Source organism: Numenius arquata, chromosome Z, assembly GCF_964106895.1.
Source record: "Numenius arquata chromosome Z, bNumArq3.hap1.1, whole genome shotgun sequence".
Taxonomy (NCBI): domain Eukaryota; kingdom Metazoa; phylum Chordata; class Aves; order Charadriiformes; family Scolopacidae; genus Numenius; species Numenius arquata.
This window is the reverse complement of record NC_133616.1, coordinates 37710388-37731545: the sequence shown is the minus strand read 5'-3', so window position 1 is coordinate 37731545 and position 21158 is coordinate 37710388. Positions and strand designations below refer to the sequence as shown.

Genomic DNA, 21158 nt, shown 5'->3' with positions numbered 1-21158 from the left:
GTGACATTTAAAGGATATGTGGATGTGTGATTATTTTTATTTTTCTAATGAGGAGCTGAGGTAGATTGAATCTGAGGATTAGACTGAAGGCACTTACTTTGGTGTGCTAAAATGACTGCTTAATGCCTAAAAGGAAGGCACCTGGCTACACCAAAGTGATGCAAGGTGCTGAAGATAACTGACTGTTTAGACTAGGACACATCTCCGTCTACTCAGATACTGAAGTTGAGTTATTTCGACACTTTACAATCTGTAATAGAGGTTCTTGTGAGATTGGGTAGCTCTCTACAGTTCAGTTTCCAATCACTTCTTCAGATTTGCCTGTAGTGTTGATTCACCCATGTCTCATGTCGCATGCCAAAGCAGTTATACTGAGGCTTGGCCTAAAAAAGCAACACAAACAACTGCAAAACGACTTTAGGGAAGTACAGACATGATACCAAGTCCTACAATAATGCTCCATCTGGTTAACTGTACACCCTGGTGTGTCTTGAATCTCTAGCGTAAATTCTGTCATAAGCCAATGCTAACCTGGGATATCATCTTCAGCAGCAATACTGTCTATTTGAAATCATTTTTTTTCCAACCTTGTATGCCATTCACTGGAGTTTTTAATAATGGGAAGAGTTAGATCAATGCGCTGTTTCTTGCCAGTCCATGCGAATATTCAGTTTTTCCCCTCCTCCAGCAATCTTTGTCGGCTCCTGTCCAACTTAAAACACACACTAATGAGCAATTGTTCTTGTATCTCATAAAGAAAGAGTTGTAAATATCTGCCTTACTGAGGATTATCAGCCATTTATGAGTAATTGAAACACAAAGTAACCTTGGTTTTAGTATAACAAAGAAGTTGGTGTTTCTATTATAAATCCTAGGAGCGGGGGACCCTTGGATTTTTGTCTTTAGGGTTTTTGTTTTGGCTGTGATGGAACAACTTCAATGTCCAAATTTAATTTAGATATGACTCTAGAATAGGAACTGTAGAAAGATCTTGGTAGTTCTTGGGTGTAAGTTGTCTGTACAGTGTGGATGCATGTACTCCAGCTGTCTCTACTGAATGATATGAGGATTTTTCTGCTGCAGCAGTAGCCTTTTGATGTGCTTGGCTTGGTTCTGGTTTGTTTTGTGTCTGTGAATACCACAGTAAACTTTGAGGTTGGTTTTAAACTGTGAGTATGGAAAACCAGAACCAAGAATAGTTGCTTACCCATTTGCCATTGCAAAACACCACAAAGACTTTTTAGGTTAGAGGAGAATTGCAGTCAAGGTAGTAAAACCAGTGCAATGAAGTGGTATTGCTGGTTTACCATTTGCTTACAAAAATGTACAATGCAGTATGAATAAGAGAGAACTGCCGGTTTGCTTTCTATCCCATCCTGAAATAGGTTTTAAAAATATAGAAGTTTGTATTTCTGAAGTTCCATGATTTTTTGTTTACTTTTATGGAGATTATATTAGTGAGCCCCAGAATTGTGATTCTAAAACAAAGCTTTAGTTTTGGAAATACAGAGGACAGGCAGAAGCGCATGAAACCTTACTTTACGCATCTTTTCAGAATATAAAAATAGCTGCAGGCTAGCTACAGATACTTGTGTTGCTTTTAAATCGATTGTATTACTGTGCCTGTTTGTAATGTGTAAATACTGCACAGAATACAGTGAAATAGCTTGATTAGTTTAGCTGGGAAGATTATGTCTTTTGAAATGAGTTTTTTTTTATCTGCTGCAATGAAATGAGGTTTAGTTTATACACAAAAAACCCAAAAGCTTTTATTCCCGTGTGTGACTAGGAAAAAAAAAAAGGCTTTATGCTCCCCCTTTTGGCTTTCTCTGTCAAACCAGTGAGCCTTGCAATTCTCCATCTGCTTCTAACACTCCTGATTTCATTGGTCATAATAGTTGGGTGGGCTGGACAAGCTGAAGAGTGGAGAGCTTTTTAAATGCAATGTAAGTGCAATACAGTAATAGTCTGTAAGAACTAGCAGCAAGCAAATTCACCTCCAGCATACAGCTAGCAAGTAGAATAATACAGCAATATTTGTGGAGCCTTTCAAAATGTTGGTGTTCCTCCCCCCCAGTCAGTTAGTATTTTTTTTCAGTAATAAACAAATTTGTGTTCAACAGAAATCTGAATTTCCTTGAGCAAGTAATTCCTTTTATATATCTTCCTCCTCTTCCTTTTCAGAGTAGGAGGCATATTTGAGACTAATTCTAGTCCATTGGCTTAAGGTAGACACATTATATCAATAGGTGTAACATTTGAAGAAATGCTTTTTCATTAGAAATGAAAATAGTGCATGACTTTTATGATCACTAATCCTAAATTCGTACACTAAACTCAGAGTACAATAGACTGGCATGACCATGCCAGTTTAATGACTTCAGTTTAGTGCTCAGATTAATGACTTGATAAAATGTAGTGAACCACCCCTCCCTCCCCGCAACTGCTGCTTTTGCTAATTAGGTTCCTAGTGTCTGTCAGCAACTGGTGAGATTTTAAATGATTTCCAGAGGAGTTTGCTTATTCAAACTCATGTTCAACCAACTTGGGAATTACATGTTGTGGTGGGAAGTCAGAATTCAACCCTGCAATATATACAGAGAGTTCAACACCATTTTTTGTCTTGTAGTTACAGAATTCTTTTAATCTGCAAATGTGTAACCTGTTGAGCAGCTGTCACAGTCCATTTTGATCTCTCAAATTTACAGAACAACGTACTCAGTGATTTGAGCTTTATTTCATGAGCTCATTAAGAAATACAAGAAACAAACACAAAAAACAAGGTGCAGTCCCCTTTGCCCAGACTAGTCTATCACATGAATTCATTTATTCATCACTCAAGTCATACAGTTTCATAATTTATAACCTGTAAGTCTTAATCCACGTGCTTAGGAGCAAAAATAAATAAATTAGTGAGAGTGCTCATCCTTACCCCTCTGTGTCCTTCCTCCTCTGTCACCGTGTGGATGTCCCCTGTATCACCTATCACATGGGAAACACGCAAGCCTCAGCGATCCAGCTGCTAACAAATCCACTTCAAAAGCTTTTTTTTTTTTTTTTTGGTAAGCTGATGTTTTATACCTTCCTTTATAACTTGAAGGTTAATTTCTGTAAGTTAGCAGATTCTGACGAAAGGGCCAGACAAAGATGATGGCTGGAGGAGACAGCAATTTGCAGGTGATCATGGCTTCATAATGGCCCTTTAGCTCTTTCTGGCCACCTCTCCCGCCTGCCTGGTGCCCTCACTGCTCCTATCAGGCCTTAGCATGAGTTGTGTTAGCCCAAATCTGAGCAGCAGTTGAGCGCAACAGTCACAGTAGCACAGTTTTCTCTGTTGGTAAGACCTTAGATTTTTATCATGCTTTCTAAAATATTTATTTTTAAAGATCTGTTAGTACTGCCTTATGAAAGAGGATATATGTCTCAACGTACTGTATGTACACAGTGTTACTTGGCTTAGGAAAAGAAAACATCTGCAGTTATTTTAACATGCATATAATCCTCTGTATTATTCTTTTGATGTTTGTTATGCAATGTATCAAAGACTAACTCTCACTTGGGTTGCTTCAATATTTGTTGAATACACAAATACAAGCTATGGTGTGTAAATATCTTACCCATCAAAACCCACAATCACCATTTTATGTATGAACTTGAGAAAAGACTGTTTTATTTGTCCGTCTTAGAAGAAATACATCATTCACTCTTATTCATTGCAACGCTTCTTAAAGTGGGAAGGAAAAGAAACAATGAAATGCACTGTTGGGTTTTGATAAATAAGAAAAGGGATTGAAAATACATTCTGATTTTCAATAAGACCTATGCTGTACATGATGGGAATATTTAGCCACATTTCATCCCCACCACCCTTCCACATTCATCACTAGGTTTGATGTAATTTTACCAGGGATTATATATGGGTTTTTTTCTGTCTTACAAATTTTATGTTCCTCTTGCTGTTTCTTCTAAGTTGGCTTCTGTTGGGCTCATTGCAGAAATTTAGAAATACAAAAGGATACTTTTTTTTTATTTACAGGATGAATGTAGATATAAAAGCAATGGGTTGGCTGTTGTAGTGAAAGAGTAGCCCTCAGAGAGCATGGTGGGGTTGTGTACATATATATATGTGTAAGTATAATAAGTATGTCATGTACTATGATTTCTATGAAAAAATCAGCTTCCCTGTTGTAGACTAAAGAAGGGAGTCCCGTTTTAAAATTGAAAAAGCAAGAAAGATCTCAAGTTCCTATTGGTTTTAATACTACTGCACCCCAGGACCTATTTCACAGCTCTCATCTGTTGGAAAACCACTAAATTGAGTTTCTCCTTTTGGAGAAATTTAAAATACATGGTAAGGAGACCAATAAGGATTCCATCTAGTTTATTAATGGCACATACTTTGTTCCACCCAGAGCAACATTTACAGCTCTGGCATGATAGAACAAGATGTGAAGATAAAAGCATTAATAATTAGTTCATATGTCAACCTTTGTGGCTGGTCTTGCCTCAAAGTATGGAGCTTTTTTTTTTTTAATTTTAAAAAAATCACAAGGAAAGGAGTTTTGACTAAAGTAAAACATCTCAAGGAATGATTTTTTTGTTTTTTGATTACTGGCCTGGGAAATGAGGAGTGCCTTATGTTCGGACATTCAGATGACATCATAATGTGTTCGTTGTAGACGATTCTGCCCATTGTTAATGCTGATTCACATATATAATATAGATATAGTTAGATTTCCAAATCTGAATGAAAAATACATTTGCAGTGCTGATGCAAGAAACATCTGAACAAAAAGCACAATTGAATAATTTGTGTGAAAATTCAGTGTTTCATTAATTAGTTTAGATAATGGGAAATTAAGATAGGGGAAGAACAGCTCAAAGTAATTATTTTTAATTAATTGTTTCCATCTGTTGCTACAGAGGAGAAGGGAGATACTGCTCTTTTTGCAAACATGATAGTTTACATAGTAAACTTTTCAGGGGCTACAGTATTAAATACTGGTTTAACACATCTCGATTGGACAGGTCAAAAGTAGTTAGATATCTGCAAACAGGGAGCACACAAGTGAATGTATTCACGGTCTTAATTTCTCCTCTTGTTGACATAGCTTTCATTAAACAGGCTAATTCTGCTTTGTTTTATTGGGTTGGGTTTTTTTTCAGAGCAGTTCTGACTGTATTTTTAAAATTAGTCATCCCCTGTGGAGGTTGAGGCTGGCCATGTCCTGCTTTGGTCCTTCAGTTTACAGCACACTGTTGCTATCCCATCTATGTTGTGGGTAAAACGGTGGTTAAGCAAGGGGGAAGAAAAGAAGAAAAGCTAAATGTGTTTTTCCCTCTGCAATTCTGTAAATCTGTGGCAGTGTTAGACAGCCGGACATACCACATCTATATATGCAGAATCATAGAATCATTTGGGTCAGAAGGGACCTTTAAAGGTCATCTTGTCCAACTCCCCTTGCAATGAGCATGGACATCCTCAGCCAGATCAGGTTGCTTCAGGGCCCCATCCAACCTGACCTTGAATGTTTCCAGGGATGGGACATCTACCACCTCTCTGGGCTGTAGATGCCCCATCCATGGTTTAACCCTGGATGGCAGCTGAGCCCACACAGCTGCTAACTCACTCCCCTCTGGTGGGATGGGGGGGAGAATCAGATGGGTAAAAGTGAGAAAACTTGTGGGTTGAGATAAAGGCAGTTTAATAGGGAAAGCAAAAGCTACGGTTGTAAGCAAATCAAAACAAGTAATTCATTCACTGCTTCCCACTAGCGGGTAGGTGTTCAGCCATGTATGGGAAAGCAGGGCTCCCATCACCTGTGCCGGTTACGTGGGAAGACAAACACCCTAAGTCCAAATGGCCTCTTCTTCCTCCTCCTTCTCCCAGCTTTTATGGCTGAACATGAGGTCATATGGTCTGTGATATCGCCCTGGTCAGCTGGGGTCAGCTGTCGCTGCCGTGTCCCCTCCCAACTTCTTGTGCACCCCCAGCCTACACGCTGATAGGGTGGCGTGAGAAACAGAGAAGGCCTTGACACTGTATGAACGCTTCTCAGCAATAGCTAAAACACCAATGTGCTATCAACACTTTTTTCATCACAAATCCAAAATGTACTCCCATTTGCTACTATGAAGAAAATTAACTCTATCCCAGCCAAAACCAGTACAAGGGTCAAAAAAAGAAAAGCAGATCCTTAGCACTCTAGAACGGTAAGTGTGGATTGCTTGAAAATAAAATCAAGCTAGGGATTTGTACATTAATTTCATACAGATGAAAGCATATTCAGTCTTACACAGATGAGAGAATTTTGGGCACCACTTTAGTCTGCAGCTTGCAAAGGACTTGGATGAATAACCAACAAAATTATTGAAAATCAAATCCAGAAGTACATTTGTAATATTTATGCTGACTAGCACCCTTTTCAGTAGTTCCCCATTTGCCATAATGCTTTCTTTGCATAATAGTTTTACTGGAAGAACACTTTATTGTAAGTATTGTTCATCTTCTCTTTCAACCTAAGAATTTCAGTAAAACTATGATTCTAGAATGGGGTATTGGAACACCCCTAACTAAATATATTCCAACTTCTGATAAATACTGTCATCTTTTTGTCCTAAGGACAAGTAATTAAAGACTCCTGAGCTATAATATGTATTGTTGCCAGGAAGTAAGGTGTGAGCATGGGAATCTTAGGCACTCTGAGAGTGTATAGTCCATATAATTTCCCTAAAGGTATTCCTGTTCTTCCAGTTATAAGTTAGTTCATTTGGGAGTTGGAGGGTGTGATGCTGCCATGGTATGCAGCACTTAGGAAATATCCTGCTTTCAAGAAGAGCTGGTTTCGTAGGTGCGTAGGCTAACCTATTTTTCATCAGGAATAAAACTTCACATACTTGTATTTTCTAGGTTACGATGTGTTCTTTTTCGTGCAGGTTTTTTTTTTTTTTTTTTTTTTCCAGCTTGGTGATGTTAATGAATTCCTATTCAGTATAAATCTATATCTAGAGTTAGGATTTTTACAAATTTCACAATGCATCAAGTTTTGTGCTTGTTTTCTTTTTTTTTTTTTTCTCAGTTTTTTTCTACATAAAGGGAAAGGAAAACAATGAGTGTATGCAATATATTTGTTGAAGTGTTTCTTTCTAAAAGTTTCTCAGATGCTAGGCTATATATAGATAGAAATGCTTATAATCAGCTTGTAAGAAATTAAGCAACCTGAACTTGTAAGAAATTAAGCAACCTAAACTTGTTGAATGTAGGTTCCTGTAAATTGAAATGTCACTTTGCAGATTTGAAGTAGTATAAAAATGAGTCTTGTTTATGGAGTGGATGCTACAGGTGTTTAGCGTTTATAACAGGCTGCTGGGTATTTTTGAGATGCTGAGTGCCCACTGCTAGCAGTTTCAGTGCATGTGGGAGTCCTGGAGATATTGTCATCTTTTGAAAATGCCTGAGTGTCAATTCTCAGAAGGAAGGATCCCATACAGCCCTGTGCAGATGGTTCAGTTCCCTTATTGCGTGTTCTAGCTGGAGATCACCACTTTCCTTGTCACTTAAACTGTTTGGATTCCACCAAAGAAACAACTGAGTGAGGAATGTTACTGCTCTGCTCTTTCTGCTAAGTCATCACCCTCTCAGAAACACTGCTCACGTAACAGTTGAATTTTTAAAAATGCAATTAAATACTTAGCGGAGACAGCAGCAATAGATACAAAGGCGGCGGCTTTTTTAGTAAAGGAGGGTTTCCATAACAAGACATTGACTACTGATGTTGTGTCAAAACAAGCCTTCCATATCCAGGCTGGGCCCAGAGTTGTAATTATATATGAGGAAAAGGACCTGGCAAAAGCTGGAGAGAGGATTGCAGTACGGAAGTCAACCTTTGCCTGAAATGTCATCAGGAGCACTTGTTTTGCTCTGATCCTGAAGTAATTCTGTTGACAGTATAAGACTCCTTATCTTGATCTTTATGATGTGTTTTTTTTCTGGTAGCTAGTGATCATGGTTAACATTTTCTAAACTCTCTTCATGTTCACCTTATGATGTTTCTTAAAAAACTTATCTAATTCTTAAGATCAAAACTAACTTGTGTGCAGATATTGACAAGCAGTGGTAATTGCTTGTGTTTCACCACTTTGTAACAGATAAGTTGACCAAAATGATGGGGTTTGTATCTGTTCTTACATATAAGTATTTATAGTTTCTGGTTGTCAATGTGCAGTTCCAAATTTTTAATATGAATCCTGTGTCCATATCATGTCTGACTTTTGAGGCTTTATGGGTTCCCTCTCCCTTTGTAAAATTTTGCATCTCCTTTTTGCAGGACCCGGCTAGGATTCTGAACATAAATAGCAGCAGCAGCAGTAGTAATAGTTTTTCAAAGACCCACAAGTTAGCAAAAGAGCACAAGGAAAAAACTTCTAAAGACTCAAAAGAACATAAAAGTGCCTTCAAAGAACCTTCCAGGGAACACAGCAAATCTTCCAAAGAATCCTCTAAGAAACCCAAAGAAAACAAACCACTAAAAGATGAAAAAATAGTTCCCAAGATGGCCTTCAAGGAACCTAAACCCATGACCAAGGAGCCAAAATCAGAAAACACCCCTATCCTTACCATAACAGGTGGGCAACAGCAAGAAAAGAAGACTCCCACAAAAAGGCCCTCTTTTCTGGACTCTGATGAACCTTCTGCAAAAAAAAGAAAAAAAAGTGGCTCGGATTCGTTATTTAAAAGTTTTTCTAGTGCCCCACCGCTGATTCTTACTTGTTCAACTGACAGAAAACAGACAAAGGATAGATCTCAGCTCAAGGTGGGGAGAGTCAAAATTGAAAATGATGCACTGGAAAAGAAGACGCCCACTCTGCCACCGTTTGATGATATTGTAGATACCAATGATTCTGACATGGAGGAAAACATATCCTCCAAATCTGAAGTAAGTGGTGTTTGGTTTTGCTTCATAGGTGTTGAGTACTCCCAGTCTGTGGGATTGTGCACCATATTTGTATTTTCCCCTTCTTTTCTCCTGTATACTGGCAGATTGTTCAAACTGGAGGATGTAGACTGCCAGCTGCTCAAACTTATGCATGTTCTAGTTGACTTATATTGCCTATTCAAGTCTATGCAATTTATAAATCTGTCAACATTGATTGAGCATATGGGAGATGGTTATAAATAATATTGCTCTTTTGATCTTTTTTTCTGAATTTTATGCTTCTTGTGAGAGAAAAGGAAATTGATTTAAATGCTTGTATTTCACACCCTAAGTCTTTGTGTTCAGATGTTAGAGAATTCAGTAAATTCAGGAAAGCATTACCAGTAAATCAGACTTTTATTTGTTATTTTTCTGCTAAAAAGGGCAGTTCTGCGAATGATGCCAGTTTTGTGGAGGAGCAGGAGGAGTTCCTAGAATCATCACTCTGATGAGGAGAGTCTATCCAAAGTAACAGACTTAGCCAAGAAGGAAGACTGCTTTTATGGAAGTTTGCTTTTCTGAAAATATTTGCCTACCGTGCCCGCTTATCTGTTTCAAGTGTAATTTGCTCTTTTAGGATTTTAATCATTTTCCTAACAGACTTAAGTCTTCAGAAGCATCTTTTATAGAGAGATGAGTAGAGAAGGAAAGGGGAGGGAAGAGAAGGCTTGTTTAGTGCCTTCATTTGTGCTTATGGCTAGAGATAGTGTGCATGGGAGAGAGGAAGTCTTCCCAACCGTGCCCATTCAATTCTCTCCTGTTTTCAGTTGTGTGCCTCTGTTACTGCCATCAGATTCATAGCCCTGCTTGCCCTCTCTGGAACAGATAATAAATACCCTGCTGTGGGGACGTGTCAACATTAGATTTTTACTTCACAGAAACTTGCCACGAGGGAGAAAGTAATTTATTTCTGAAGTGACCTTTTAATGACTGGTCCCTTAGGGTATGCAAAGGCTATAAAATTTAGAAGGTATGGAATAAGACAGGCTTCACTTTACAGCATGGCACTGGTGATAGTGGTTAGGGTGGGTGATGTTCTCATTCTGGCTTACAACTTATGAATTTTTCTTTAGACCTAAAAATATTCACATTTGTCAGCCTGGGTGTGAATTAATTTTTCATGTCTTCAAAAGAAGATTTTTTAATTTATGTCAGTACCCTTAAGACCCAGTACTGTCAGTATAGCTGGCTAATTAGAATAGATCTTGCTTTCAGTTTTCCTATTCATTTAATAGGTGCCACATAGTGTCACCCTTGTGTTTTACATAGGATGTCACAAATCCACTTGCACTGTTGTTCAGCATCCACCTTCAGTGGACCTGCAGGACCTACAGGGTGTCTTAATTCTGTACTAAAGCAAAAAAAGCAGATTCAGGGCTTTCTAGTTCTGCAAGCCACTGCTACTGAGAGGACAGACTACCAGAGTACTCTGAAAGAGAAGCAGCTTCTGCTGGTCTGGGCTCTGGTATATTTTAATGTTGATGTCCTGGACCGTGGAACAGATAGATCTTCAGTGGGAGGGCCAGTATGGTCCACATCTGTGTGGATGAAAAGGATGTCTGCCACTTTGGGACTGGGCTCATTAATAAATCAGGCTGAGTATGGCTCCAGTCAGTGACTGGATACTATTTAGAAAGTCAATAATATACTTGTTTTTAGAAATGATAGCTAGAAAACATGGAATGATTCCCTAAGACGCCTGTGTATTCATACGATTGTTAGTGCTGTGGGAGAAAGAGCTGGGCAGCCAGGTTAATGAGTGTCTACAGAATTTCACAGAGTCGTTCTTCTACACTTTACTAGTTTTAACCATGGAGCCTAATGAAAGGAGATCGAGCAATTTATTTCAGGTCGTTTAATGCTTCATGATACTGATCAACATAGTTCCCTGAAGCTGCGGAGACATTGGTTCAGTGGCATGTTCTGGCATAATTATATGCTATAAAATTCAGTCAAATGTTATTTCTTACTCTGGTACAGTTACAGTGGTGGGTATCGTAGCATTGATGAACAAAGAATATATCATTATTCAGGAGTATATTCGGTGGTAAAGTACCCAGGATTTATTCCTAAAGTGGCTTTCAAAAAGCAAAACCACAAAACCCAACTCAGCAAGTTTAGGTTAGATATAACAAATCAGATTACAAATCAGCACCTAAAAGAAAATTATTAGGATACCACAAAAATATTAAGTCAAGTGAAGTGCATTTTTTTCTAGTTTAAGTTACATTTGTGGCATAGTGCAATATACTCTATGAATCGTTGTAATAAAATTATGAGTAATTTTGCTAAGAATTTTGTGAGGACAATATTTTTTTCCACTCCATGGAGTAAGAAATGTTCTCATTGTCAAACAGACATGTCCCAAAATGGTGACTATTCGCTTTCTTGGTATTAACTCATATGCATAACTATTCATATCAAACATGACAAATTTGTAATAAAGGGTGAAAAGTAACAGAGCTGTCTGTAACTGCTCTGTAGCTAAGGTTATATTACTTCACCTAGAATTATTTTAATTGTGCTTTTTTGTTTTACAGAGAGTTCAGTTTGTCAGGAGGTGCACAAAACCAAGTAGTATTTGTGTGCATTTCTTAAAAAAAAAAAAAGTCATGGGGAGGATAGGGATCTTTATTTTGGAAGTTCTGGAGGAGTATTCCCTTGGCAAACGTTCATTGTTTCTGAATTTTGCCCATTAACTTATTTTCTTATAATATGCAAGAAGCAAGTTAAGAAGTGGGACATCAGCAAACAGTGCTGGCATTATCTCTGTAAAAAGCTGCATAGTTGAAGTTCAGACAAATTCATACTGCTTTTATCAAACCTGTTCACCAGAAGCTAGAATTTCCTGCAAAAGTAAGTTTCTTCCTATTGCTGGTCACATCGAAGACTGTTTTCAGAGCTAGGCATACTCCATGATCAGTTCTCAATTGTGAAGGCTGGGTTTGGGTTTTTAAATTAAGCATGGCATTCTGAGAAGTCCTCGTGGTAATGGAAGCTGATGAACATCATTACTCAGAGGTGCTGTTTCAATGGGTAGGTGCTACCGGGAGGAAACGCTGCTCCTCCCCTGATGTCTTCTGATACAGCCCTGTTCACTGAATCGAGATGGGGTGTATCCTTTCAATTGATGGGCTTTCATCAGCCCTTCTTAATACTGGCATCGTGCTCTACCTAGTTCTGTGTATTCACACTTGAAATACTGGCCTTCACGAAGTGGAGGACATAAAGGTTTAGCATCCCTGAAGAGAGGTAGAGCATGTCTGCCAATGGCTAATCGCCCCCCCTCTGAGCTGTCCCTTAAAATTCAGGTTTAAAAACACAACTGTTAGTGTACTGTTGCCTTGGGGGCATTTTAGAAAGCCAGACACTGTGCTCTGATGTCCTGCAGTCAGTCCCTCCAAATATCTTCGTAAAATTACAGTGGGAAATAAAGAGAATCATATCATTGCTTGGTGATAAACTTTCTGCTCTTGTTTATCAGCCTTTGTGTGCATGACTTAAAGAATAAGACCACGTATTGTTGTTTCTCTGTGGTCTGTTTTGCATACGCTGTGGTGTGGTGCACTGCTGTATTTACTTTAGCTCTGTTTTTCTGTTGACTTTGAGCTGTTGGCAAGTGAAATGTGTCTCCGTTTCTCTTCATGCAGCTTTGTTGAGTGTCACTTTTCAAATACACCCATGATTTAAAGTGTGTTGGACTTCAGCTTTAGTGATAGACTTTGTCTGCAAAACAGTGTGGGTCTTTTTAGAGGCACAGGAGCCAGCAAAGTTATTCGGGAGCGACATGTAGTATACTCATAACTATCCTTTACACATAAGGGCTGAGGAGTTATTTTACTAGATTTGGTATGAAGCATATAAAGTAGGGTATAGAGTGAAAGCATGTCAGATTTATGGTTTAATTGAGGCGTAGGACCATTAGCACAGTCCACATGAAAACTCCAAACATTTTGCATTTAAATTCAATGGCAGGATGTTTTAGTTAAAGGAAGCTCCATCTGTTTGCTCGCTATGTGGGATGGTGCTGCAACATGATAAAAAAAAAAAAAAGGGCTTGACCATCTTGATTTTGTTGCCTGTCTGATCATGAAGTATGATGATGTTCTCATAACATTTGTGTGAGCTGAGAACTGGTGTGTGAGATGGGCCAATAGAGAGTTTCAAATATGAGTGAGGCGTTTTCCATGGCCAGAGCTGCCCCCCTAAGCTGTGGAGACGTTAGAGAAGGAATGCTCTGATACTACCTGTTTGATTATTAACAGTTTTGCTGGGTTGGGTAGGGAGGAAAAATTGATGCATAGTCCTAAATGAGGTACTGCAACAGAAAGACATGAAGGAGAACAGGCAGACCATATCACCTCCTTCTTAGAAAGTCCATTACAGAACAATGAAAATATAGAAGTGATCACAGAGACTATGGGTTTGTGCTTCATTAACTGCTTTCCTATCTTAAAGCGGTCTTAAAGTTACAACGTGAGTACCTCTTTAAAGTAATCCATAAAATGCCACTTTGGATCTGTCCCATCATTTATTAATTTGACTGTTACAAAAGGGGAAGAGTATTTTGAAAACCCCTGTAGTCTTGTAAAACCTCCAGGCTCTTGTTAGCTGAAAAATCCTGCTTTCTGCCAGGGCTGAGAGCCAAAGTAAGATCTCTTTCAGATAATACTTAAAGTTAGAAATAACAGTAGTGTGGAGCTCTGTGTGGAATTTTCATGTAGTTATCCAGGAAACAGAAGAAAGCTAGGTTTTAATATTTTTTTGTGAGTCTGTGACTCTGTTAAGATCTGTAATAACCTAGAAGAGGATTGATATTGATGGTGTCTGTCATTGCAGGCTGGGCACCATGAGTTTGTAACCTGTTGTATTCTTAGAGTCTTTACGGCTTGCTTAATATTTTCATGCATTGTTTCCATATTTGGTTACTTTTAGTCCAGGTGTGAATGCTGCTTTTAAAACCCTGCCAGCCATTCTTGTGGGGTTGTTTGCCCAAAGTACTCCTGTGTCGAGGAGTAGTCGCAGACAGGTGGGTGTTAGCGGTTCAGGTAAATACTGTACAGTCCAAGGTGTTTCCTTCCAGATGTGTACCCAGAAATAGTGGCCTGAGATTGTCAGACCTCCTTAGAGAAATGATAGTAGGCACAAGTACGTTCTATGGTCATCAGCATCTACTGTAGTACGACACTATTCAGCTGCTTTACTAAGCCTATTTTTATTAGCTGTTACTGTGAAGGAAAAAATGCTTTGGCTTCCAACACAAAAGCTTGGGTGCCTGTTAAGCTGCTCTGAATGTGGCAAAATGAACCACCACTGGATGAGGAAGCAGCAAGATTGACAGGGAGTGATTCTTCTGTGGCAGCAAGCTCGGATGTTAAACTGAGATACTTCCGTTACCACAGTATGTTAGGAAATCACTGGCTTACAAAAATTTTAAGGATTTAGAAATAAAACAGTGGAGAGAAACTCTGTAGAAATAGTTGAATGTCCAAGTTGCAAATGTAATCTTATGAGAGTCAGGAAATTTTGCATTCCTGAGGCCAAGTTATGAGTATTGAGTTATTTTTTTTGATTGTAGGCAGTGTCATGTTTTGACCACAGAAATAACATAATACATTAATATTAGGCTACTAGTTCAGGCTTCAGTATTTTACTTTATTCACAAGTGTTGGCTACATCCGTTTTAGTGGAGACTACTCATGTGGATTAACTCAGTCATTTTCATAAATGCATTTTTGATTTGGGGCCTTATTTTCTATATTTCATCTCTGGAAAATTCTATTCACTGGCTAGACTGCAGAAAGTAAGGATTTTAACTGGGTATGTGCAGTGCCAATATTTTCATTATATTCTTTCTTTTGTGGCAAAAAAACCACTTTGTGTCTGATCGAGTAAAGTCATGACAGTTTTTTGAGTCCAAGATGATTGCAGTCAAAATGTTAAAGGTAGGATGTTTTATTTTAGTCATGATCAGAGGAGATCTTCTTGATACAGATTTAATTGCTTTGAAGTTACTTTATCTGCTTACATACATTATGTTGGGATCCAGAGAAATGGCTCCATGTAATTAAAATCCAGCACCTGCTAGTTATCAGCTGAAATAGTTGAACTGTCTACAATACTTAGATCTATCCAAGGCTTTTATGCCTTTTTTTTTTTTTTTTTTTTTTTTTTTTTATGTGGAACCATCAAGTTTTACAGTTGTTTTCTTTGGCAAAAATGGCATGTATTACTCATGTACTTTTGAAGGTTTGATGCCAAACTCCCTATGAAATTCATTAGATAATTTTCATAATGCTTCCCACTCAGAAGCTTGTAACATTGTGATGACTGATGTGAATTCTCCAAGACACACCATATATGCACAATTTAATTTTTATGTTTTAAAGACTGAGTAGTCCCCTGAAATTTAAATTTTATCACGGTAGGATAAAGGCTGCCTGAACTCACTACTACCGTGAGTGTATCATGCCTGTGTAGAATTAATGACAATTCGTTGCCAGCTGATGAAAGACTGGCCTTCAGCTCCCCATGCTGTGGAGCCCTGGGGTTGTGCTAGGTGTCACATCACGGGGGGATCCTGAGGAGTCTTTTGAGAATGGGCAAGGGATGCTCCTGCTGAACATCATGTGCCTGCCCCAGATTTGAGGGCGTTCATGCCTGTTCTTCCCGTATTGACATGTGCGTGTGACCCTGGTACAGGGAATAAGGGAGAGCAGATACAATCCCACGATGGCTCTTCCTTGCCCTCGGTGCGGTTGCCCATTCCCTCACAACAGCAGCGTCCACTCCTTCACTGCAAAATCAAGGTGAGCCAGGCAGCAGTTACTGCTTAGGGAAAGCCTCATGCCTGCAACTAATTCTAACAATAATTTGGGTGTTCGCTGAAGGTGGTGCTACACCGGCACACCAGCAATAGAAAAACTGTCATTCACTTAAAAGTGTTGGTGTGGATTTGTGAAGCAAATTAACTCAGTGTGTAGTGCTGTCTTACTCGGCTTAGTCAATACCTTAGTACAGATGATGTTTTTGTTAGAAAAAGATGTTGCAAAATGAATTTTCTTCATGCTTTTTCCTACAAACAAACAAGGAGAAAGCTTTGAGAAAAACATTCAGCTGTGTTGGTAGTAATTCCTGTAAAACCTAACATTTTCTGTGTAAAGCCTTTAAGCAGGCTTGCTTACTCCCTTGAAAACAGAAATATTTCTCTGCCCACCTGAAATGTGTAGTTTGTGCTTCCTCTGTCTTTGTGTACTTCAGTGGGGTTTCTAATGCTCCTCTCTGGGCAGCCATTCGTTCCCATTTGGGACTGAAAACAAGTCGGTACACATAGCTTTGGTGATCAGACTTCTTTGTTATGAGACTGCGTGGCTATGAAGGGACCAAGAAATTTGCTAATTATTGCTGAATTAATTCCATTGGAAATTATAGTCTTTGCACACGTGGCAAGACAGGGCTGCCTGATTTCTAGGGCACGTATGTAGGGTTTTTCAAATTATCTTGAGACATGTTAACCTGTTCTTGTCGTGGATGTCTGAGCCTCCATGCAGGAATTTCTTACTGTGCACTAACCATGCTGCAAGTCACCTGGCAAAAGTGAAGGAAATTATGTTCAGTGTTGTAGGAGTTAATGTTTCGGACAGCAGAGGTAGAAGATAAGGATAAATAGAGCTATTTGCACTTGTCCGAATCTGTTTAAATCATGTCAGAGTGATGTTAAGAGGAGAATGTTTAAAGGTAATGGATAATATATATCCCATCACCAGGAGAGCTGTGTCTTATAGCTGAGATTTACAGGCAGCTGTACTGGTGCCCCAAGGAAAGAGTGCTCCTGTCTGGGGATAACGAGTACCAGGGGCGGCAGTAATGGAATGGGGGGGTCTTAACATTGATTCCCTCAATCAGCAAACCATTGCAAAGTTTAGGCTGTTAATATCATTGTTGGTGAGCATTTGTGATTAGGATGGAAGTAAATCAAATGACTTTGCGTGAGGTCATTTTAGGTCTTACCTAAATAGTGAGAGGAGATTACATATGAGCCCAGCCTGTGTGTTTTTAATGATTCAAATTATCAACCACAAAAGTATTATGGTTTAAACCACGGCAAGAAAAGACTAGATATAGGCTGTGATAATTTTAATTTCTTTCATTGTATGAGTACTCTTTTTCCGTTGCCCATGCTGCTTTAATGCGGTTTAGTTAATACACTGTAATTTTATTCCATGGATGAAAAGGATGTGATTTCACGATAGTGCTTATTGCATTACATTTTCCACAAGAAGAGTAAAATATCACGAGTGGACAGGAATATCAAGCTGTGATCTGAATATTCTGGATGGCAACAGTTCGGTTGCAAAGTTTCTCGGGTTCAAAGCAAAAGGAAAAAGACACTCTTGGTGTTCTTGGTGACATAAATTTGCTTTGATAGAGGACCATTAGGAGTAGACAAAATTTTTCAAGTTAGATGTTAAGATCTTAGTCAAAGAAAATCAGTTTGTAGATGTGATGATTCAACTTGATTTATTTGTGTCATATGCAGCCTTTTTGATCCTTTGAACACTGTAAAACTGTAAAACTCAAGATTGACCAGGTAGATCAGACCTTAATGTAACTAATATTTTAAATAATAATAAGTAGCCAATATTTTTAATAACTTCTGTTACCTGTATCAATTACATTAAAATATATTATACTACATTATAACAGTGTGAGTGGACTGTATTTTAAATATAAATAAGTATTAGATGTTCTCATCTTATAAAGAGTTTTTCTTTGTCTTTATTTTATGTTAGGAACTTATTACACCTTATGAAAGAGTTGCAAAACTCTTTCTACTAACATAAAGTTGAGAACGTACTATGAAAAGTCGATTTTGTCTCCAAAGCATGAACAAGGAGCTCTAAATGAGTATTATTTTTTGTAGTTACTAGTAAAAGTACACATGTAGGCAAAGTTAGAGCACACAGATGTGTCAGCCGTAAATGGTAAAATACCAGTAAGCACTGTTCTGTGCTTTTTTTCCTCTGAGAATCAGCATTGTATAGTTCCTTGTGTATATAATATGCATGATCTTTTGTGTAAACTACTAGACAAATACAGGATAATATTAGCATAGAGCAAGTGCTTAGGAACAATACTGATAGATGCCTCAGAAATATCTATGGAGAAAAAAATGTGTGTAGGGCATCCTGTTGCCAGCTGTGACATGCAAAAATTATTGTTCAGTCTACAATACCACAAGATTAGCTAAAAATTATGAAACTTTGAAAAATAGTTTGAGGGGCTTTGTTTTGGTTTAGGTACTTAAGAATTTTTTAGGGTAAAGCATAGTTTTTCCATTTTTTCCTCTCTAAAGCTTTTCGCTGAAACTGGAATGTACACAAATGAATGCTGAGATTTTTCACATAATCATTTAAATCCCTGGAGTTAAGTTTGAGGAAAAAAAGTAAATATAATGAAGCTTGCTGTAAAACTGGCAAGACTAACAAAGATGGCATGGAAGAGCTGCACTAGATCTATCTATAGTCTCTGGTGAAATTTTGGACAATTATTTGTGTTTTTTTTTCCTGGGATATTGATTCAGTAGCTAGCAGTCTGCAAGAGCAAAGACAGTGCATAGGGACTCTGCAGCAGCACTTCAGATGAAAAGCTGTCATTTTACATATATTTATGTCTGTATTTACTTGATGTGTATGACTTTGACAAGATTTTTGCACAGTAAAGGTTTAGCGTAGGGTCATGCTGGGAGCACTCTGCAGAGTTTGAGCTACATAAGAAGAGAGAGGAACTATGGTGAATTTGCAAAGTCTGGGACTACCTGCTGAGAAGACGAGCTCTCACATGGTGTGGAAATGTACCATAGTGCAGAATAACATCAATAAAAAAAGTGTTACAGGTTGTGAGATTGTTCTCCAGCTGCTTCTTTGTTAGTACAAGTGCATGAGCTTCTAACATCAGGACCTCAGATCTGGGAGAATTTAGGTGAACAACCTTACTGCATCAAAAGTGACAGCAAACTGTCTGTTCAGTTTCCCAAGCAGTGAACTGGGACTGCCTCAACATCTGCCCTTCTCGGTGCTGATATGTAAAATAGGGCACAGGAGAGAAAATAGGGCAAGAGAAGAGAATCATGAAGTGTTGGCTTCTGATACAGCAGCTGTCAGGGCTGGCCAGAACAGCTACCACCATTTTTCTACCATTGCTATTAGTCACAGTAGAGCAGAAAACGTAAAGTAGTTGAATGAATCTCTCTCTGGCTTTAATACCTTGGCTGAATTTTCTAGTTTGTGTCTAGTACTAACATTGAGGGTTAGACTTTCTTTCTAACACAACTTTCTCTCCTTTATTGGCTTATGAGAGCTTTGTGTATATGATGTATGAAGGTTCTCAAAGGAAAAGTTTAAAAATTGTAAAGTTAAAGTTCCCAGAAAATTAATATGAGTATTGCTTGTCAGCTTAATTTGGCCTTTCCACACCTACCAGAGTATAGACAGTCACCATTCTCTCATCACAGGGCTTTCATGCCACTGAGCTTACAAGATAAGCAATATTCTTCAAACAAGTGCTTTATTTAGTGTATCTATCTTCCATCAGTGGGCTACATTTTTGTGGTGGTTTTTTTTCGCATAATCCAGACTTTGAATAGAATATAGAGCTGTTAACTTCTCCATCATGTGCGCTCATACTTTATTGATTCTTCACAAATACTGATGTCTTTTCACACATTCCTGGGGCAATGTGGTCCAGATAACACAGTTCTTAGTGTCTGTTTTGAAAAACCTAAGCAAATGCTGCTTTATCTGGTGCAATTGTTCAGACAAAACAAGGTATGGCTTAGGCTCTTTTCTGGATACTAACTGTTAAATGAAGGATGTGTTTCAGATTCCCAGAGCCACAGAGTGGTTGCAGCTGAAAGGGATCTCTGGCCTTCTCAGTCAGGGCCACTTAGAGCTGGTTGCCTAGGACCACATCTAGCTGTTTTTTCATATCTCTCTGTGGGGAGACTCCACAACTTCCCTGGGCAACCTGTACCCATGCTTGGTCACCCTCACAGTACAAAAGTGTCTCCTGATGTTCAGAGGAAACCTCCTATGTTTCCATTTGTGCCAATTGACTCTTGTCCTGTCTCTGAGCACCACTGAAAAGAGCCTGGCTCTGTCCTCTTTGCACCCTCCCTTCAGGTATTTATATACATTAATAAGATCCATGAGGACCCCCAGGCCCTTTTCTGCTGAGCTGCTTTCCAGCTGGGTGGCCCCTAGAATATGTTGGTGCGTGGGGCTGTTCTTCCCCAGGGATGAGACTTCACCCTGCTTGTTGAACTTCATGAGGTTCCTGTCGTCCCATTTTGCCAGCCTGTCAAGCTCCCTGTGGGTGGCAGAATGACCCTCTGGCATACCAGCCCCTTGTCCAGTTTTGTGTGATCAACAAACTTGCTGAGGGCACACTCTGCCACATCATCCAGGTCATTAATGAAGATGTTAAAAAGGACTGGACCCAGTATTGACACCCTGTGGTACGCTGCTAGTTACTGACCTCCAACTAGATTCATACCACTGATTACCACCCTCTGGGCGCAGCCATTCAGCCAGTTTTCAATCCACATCACTGCCTGCTCATCCAGCCCATACAACAGCAGCTTCTCTATGAGGATCTTATGAAAAACAGTATCAAAGACCTTAATGAAGTCCAGGTAGACAATATCCACTGCTCTCTGCTCATCTGCCAGGCCAGACATTTCATCACAGGGGTTTATTAGTTTGGTCAGTCATGACTTCCTCTTGGTGAAGCTGTGCTCCTGATGATGGTTTCCAGGATTAGCTGCTTCATCACCTTTGCAGGGATCAAGGTGAGGCTGACCGGCCTGTAGTACCCTGGGTCCTCCTTCTTGAAGACAGGAGTGACACTTGCTTTCCTCCAGTGTTTGGCCACTTCTCCCATTCGCCATGATCGGTCAAAGATTATCAAGAGCAGCCTCACAATAACATCTGTCAGCTCCCTCAGCACTCGTGGGTGCATCCCATCAGGGCCCATGGACTTGCTTAGGTAGCAGGTACAGAGCCAACTTTATTAGCAAATAACCTCATCTCCATCAGCAATATGGAATTTTTCTTTGAAATTGCTATAAATAGATAAAGCAGCTAATTGTATCAATACCTTAGGTCACATTCTCTGCCAAATGGC

The 21158-nt window shown here is 39.0% G+C and overlaps 1 protein-coding gene across 1 annotated transcript in view; it reads left to right on the top strand.

Annotated features, from left to right (window-relative positions):
* Positions 1-21158, top strand: part of MLLT3 (MLLT3 super elongation complex subunit) — a 140367-nt gene that overhangs the window by 95482 nt on the left and 23727 nt on the right. Inside the window, exon 6 of the mRNA XM_074166156.1 lies at positions 8328-8936. Coding sequence (XP_074022257.1) covers positions 8328-8936 — 609 coding nt within the window. The remainder of the gene's footprint in view (positions 1-8327; positions 8937-21158) is intronic.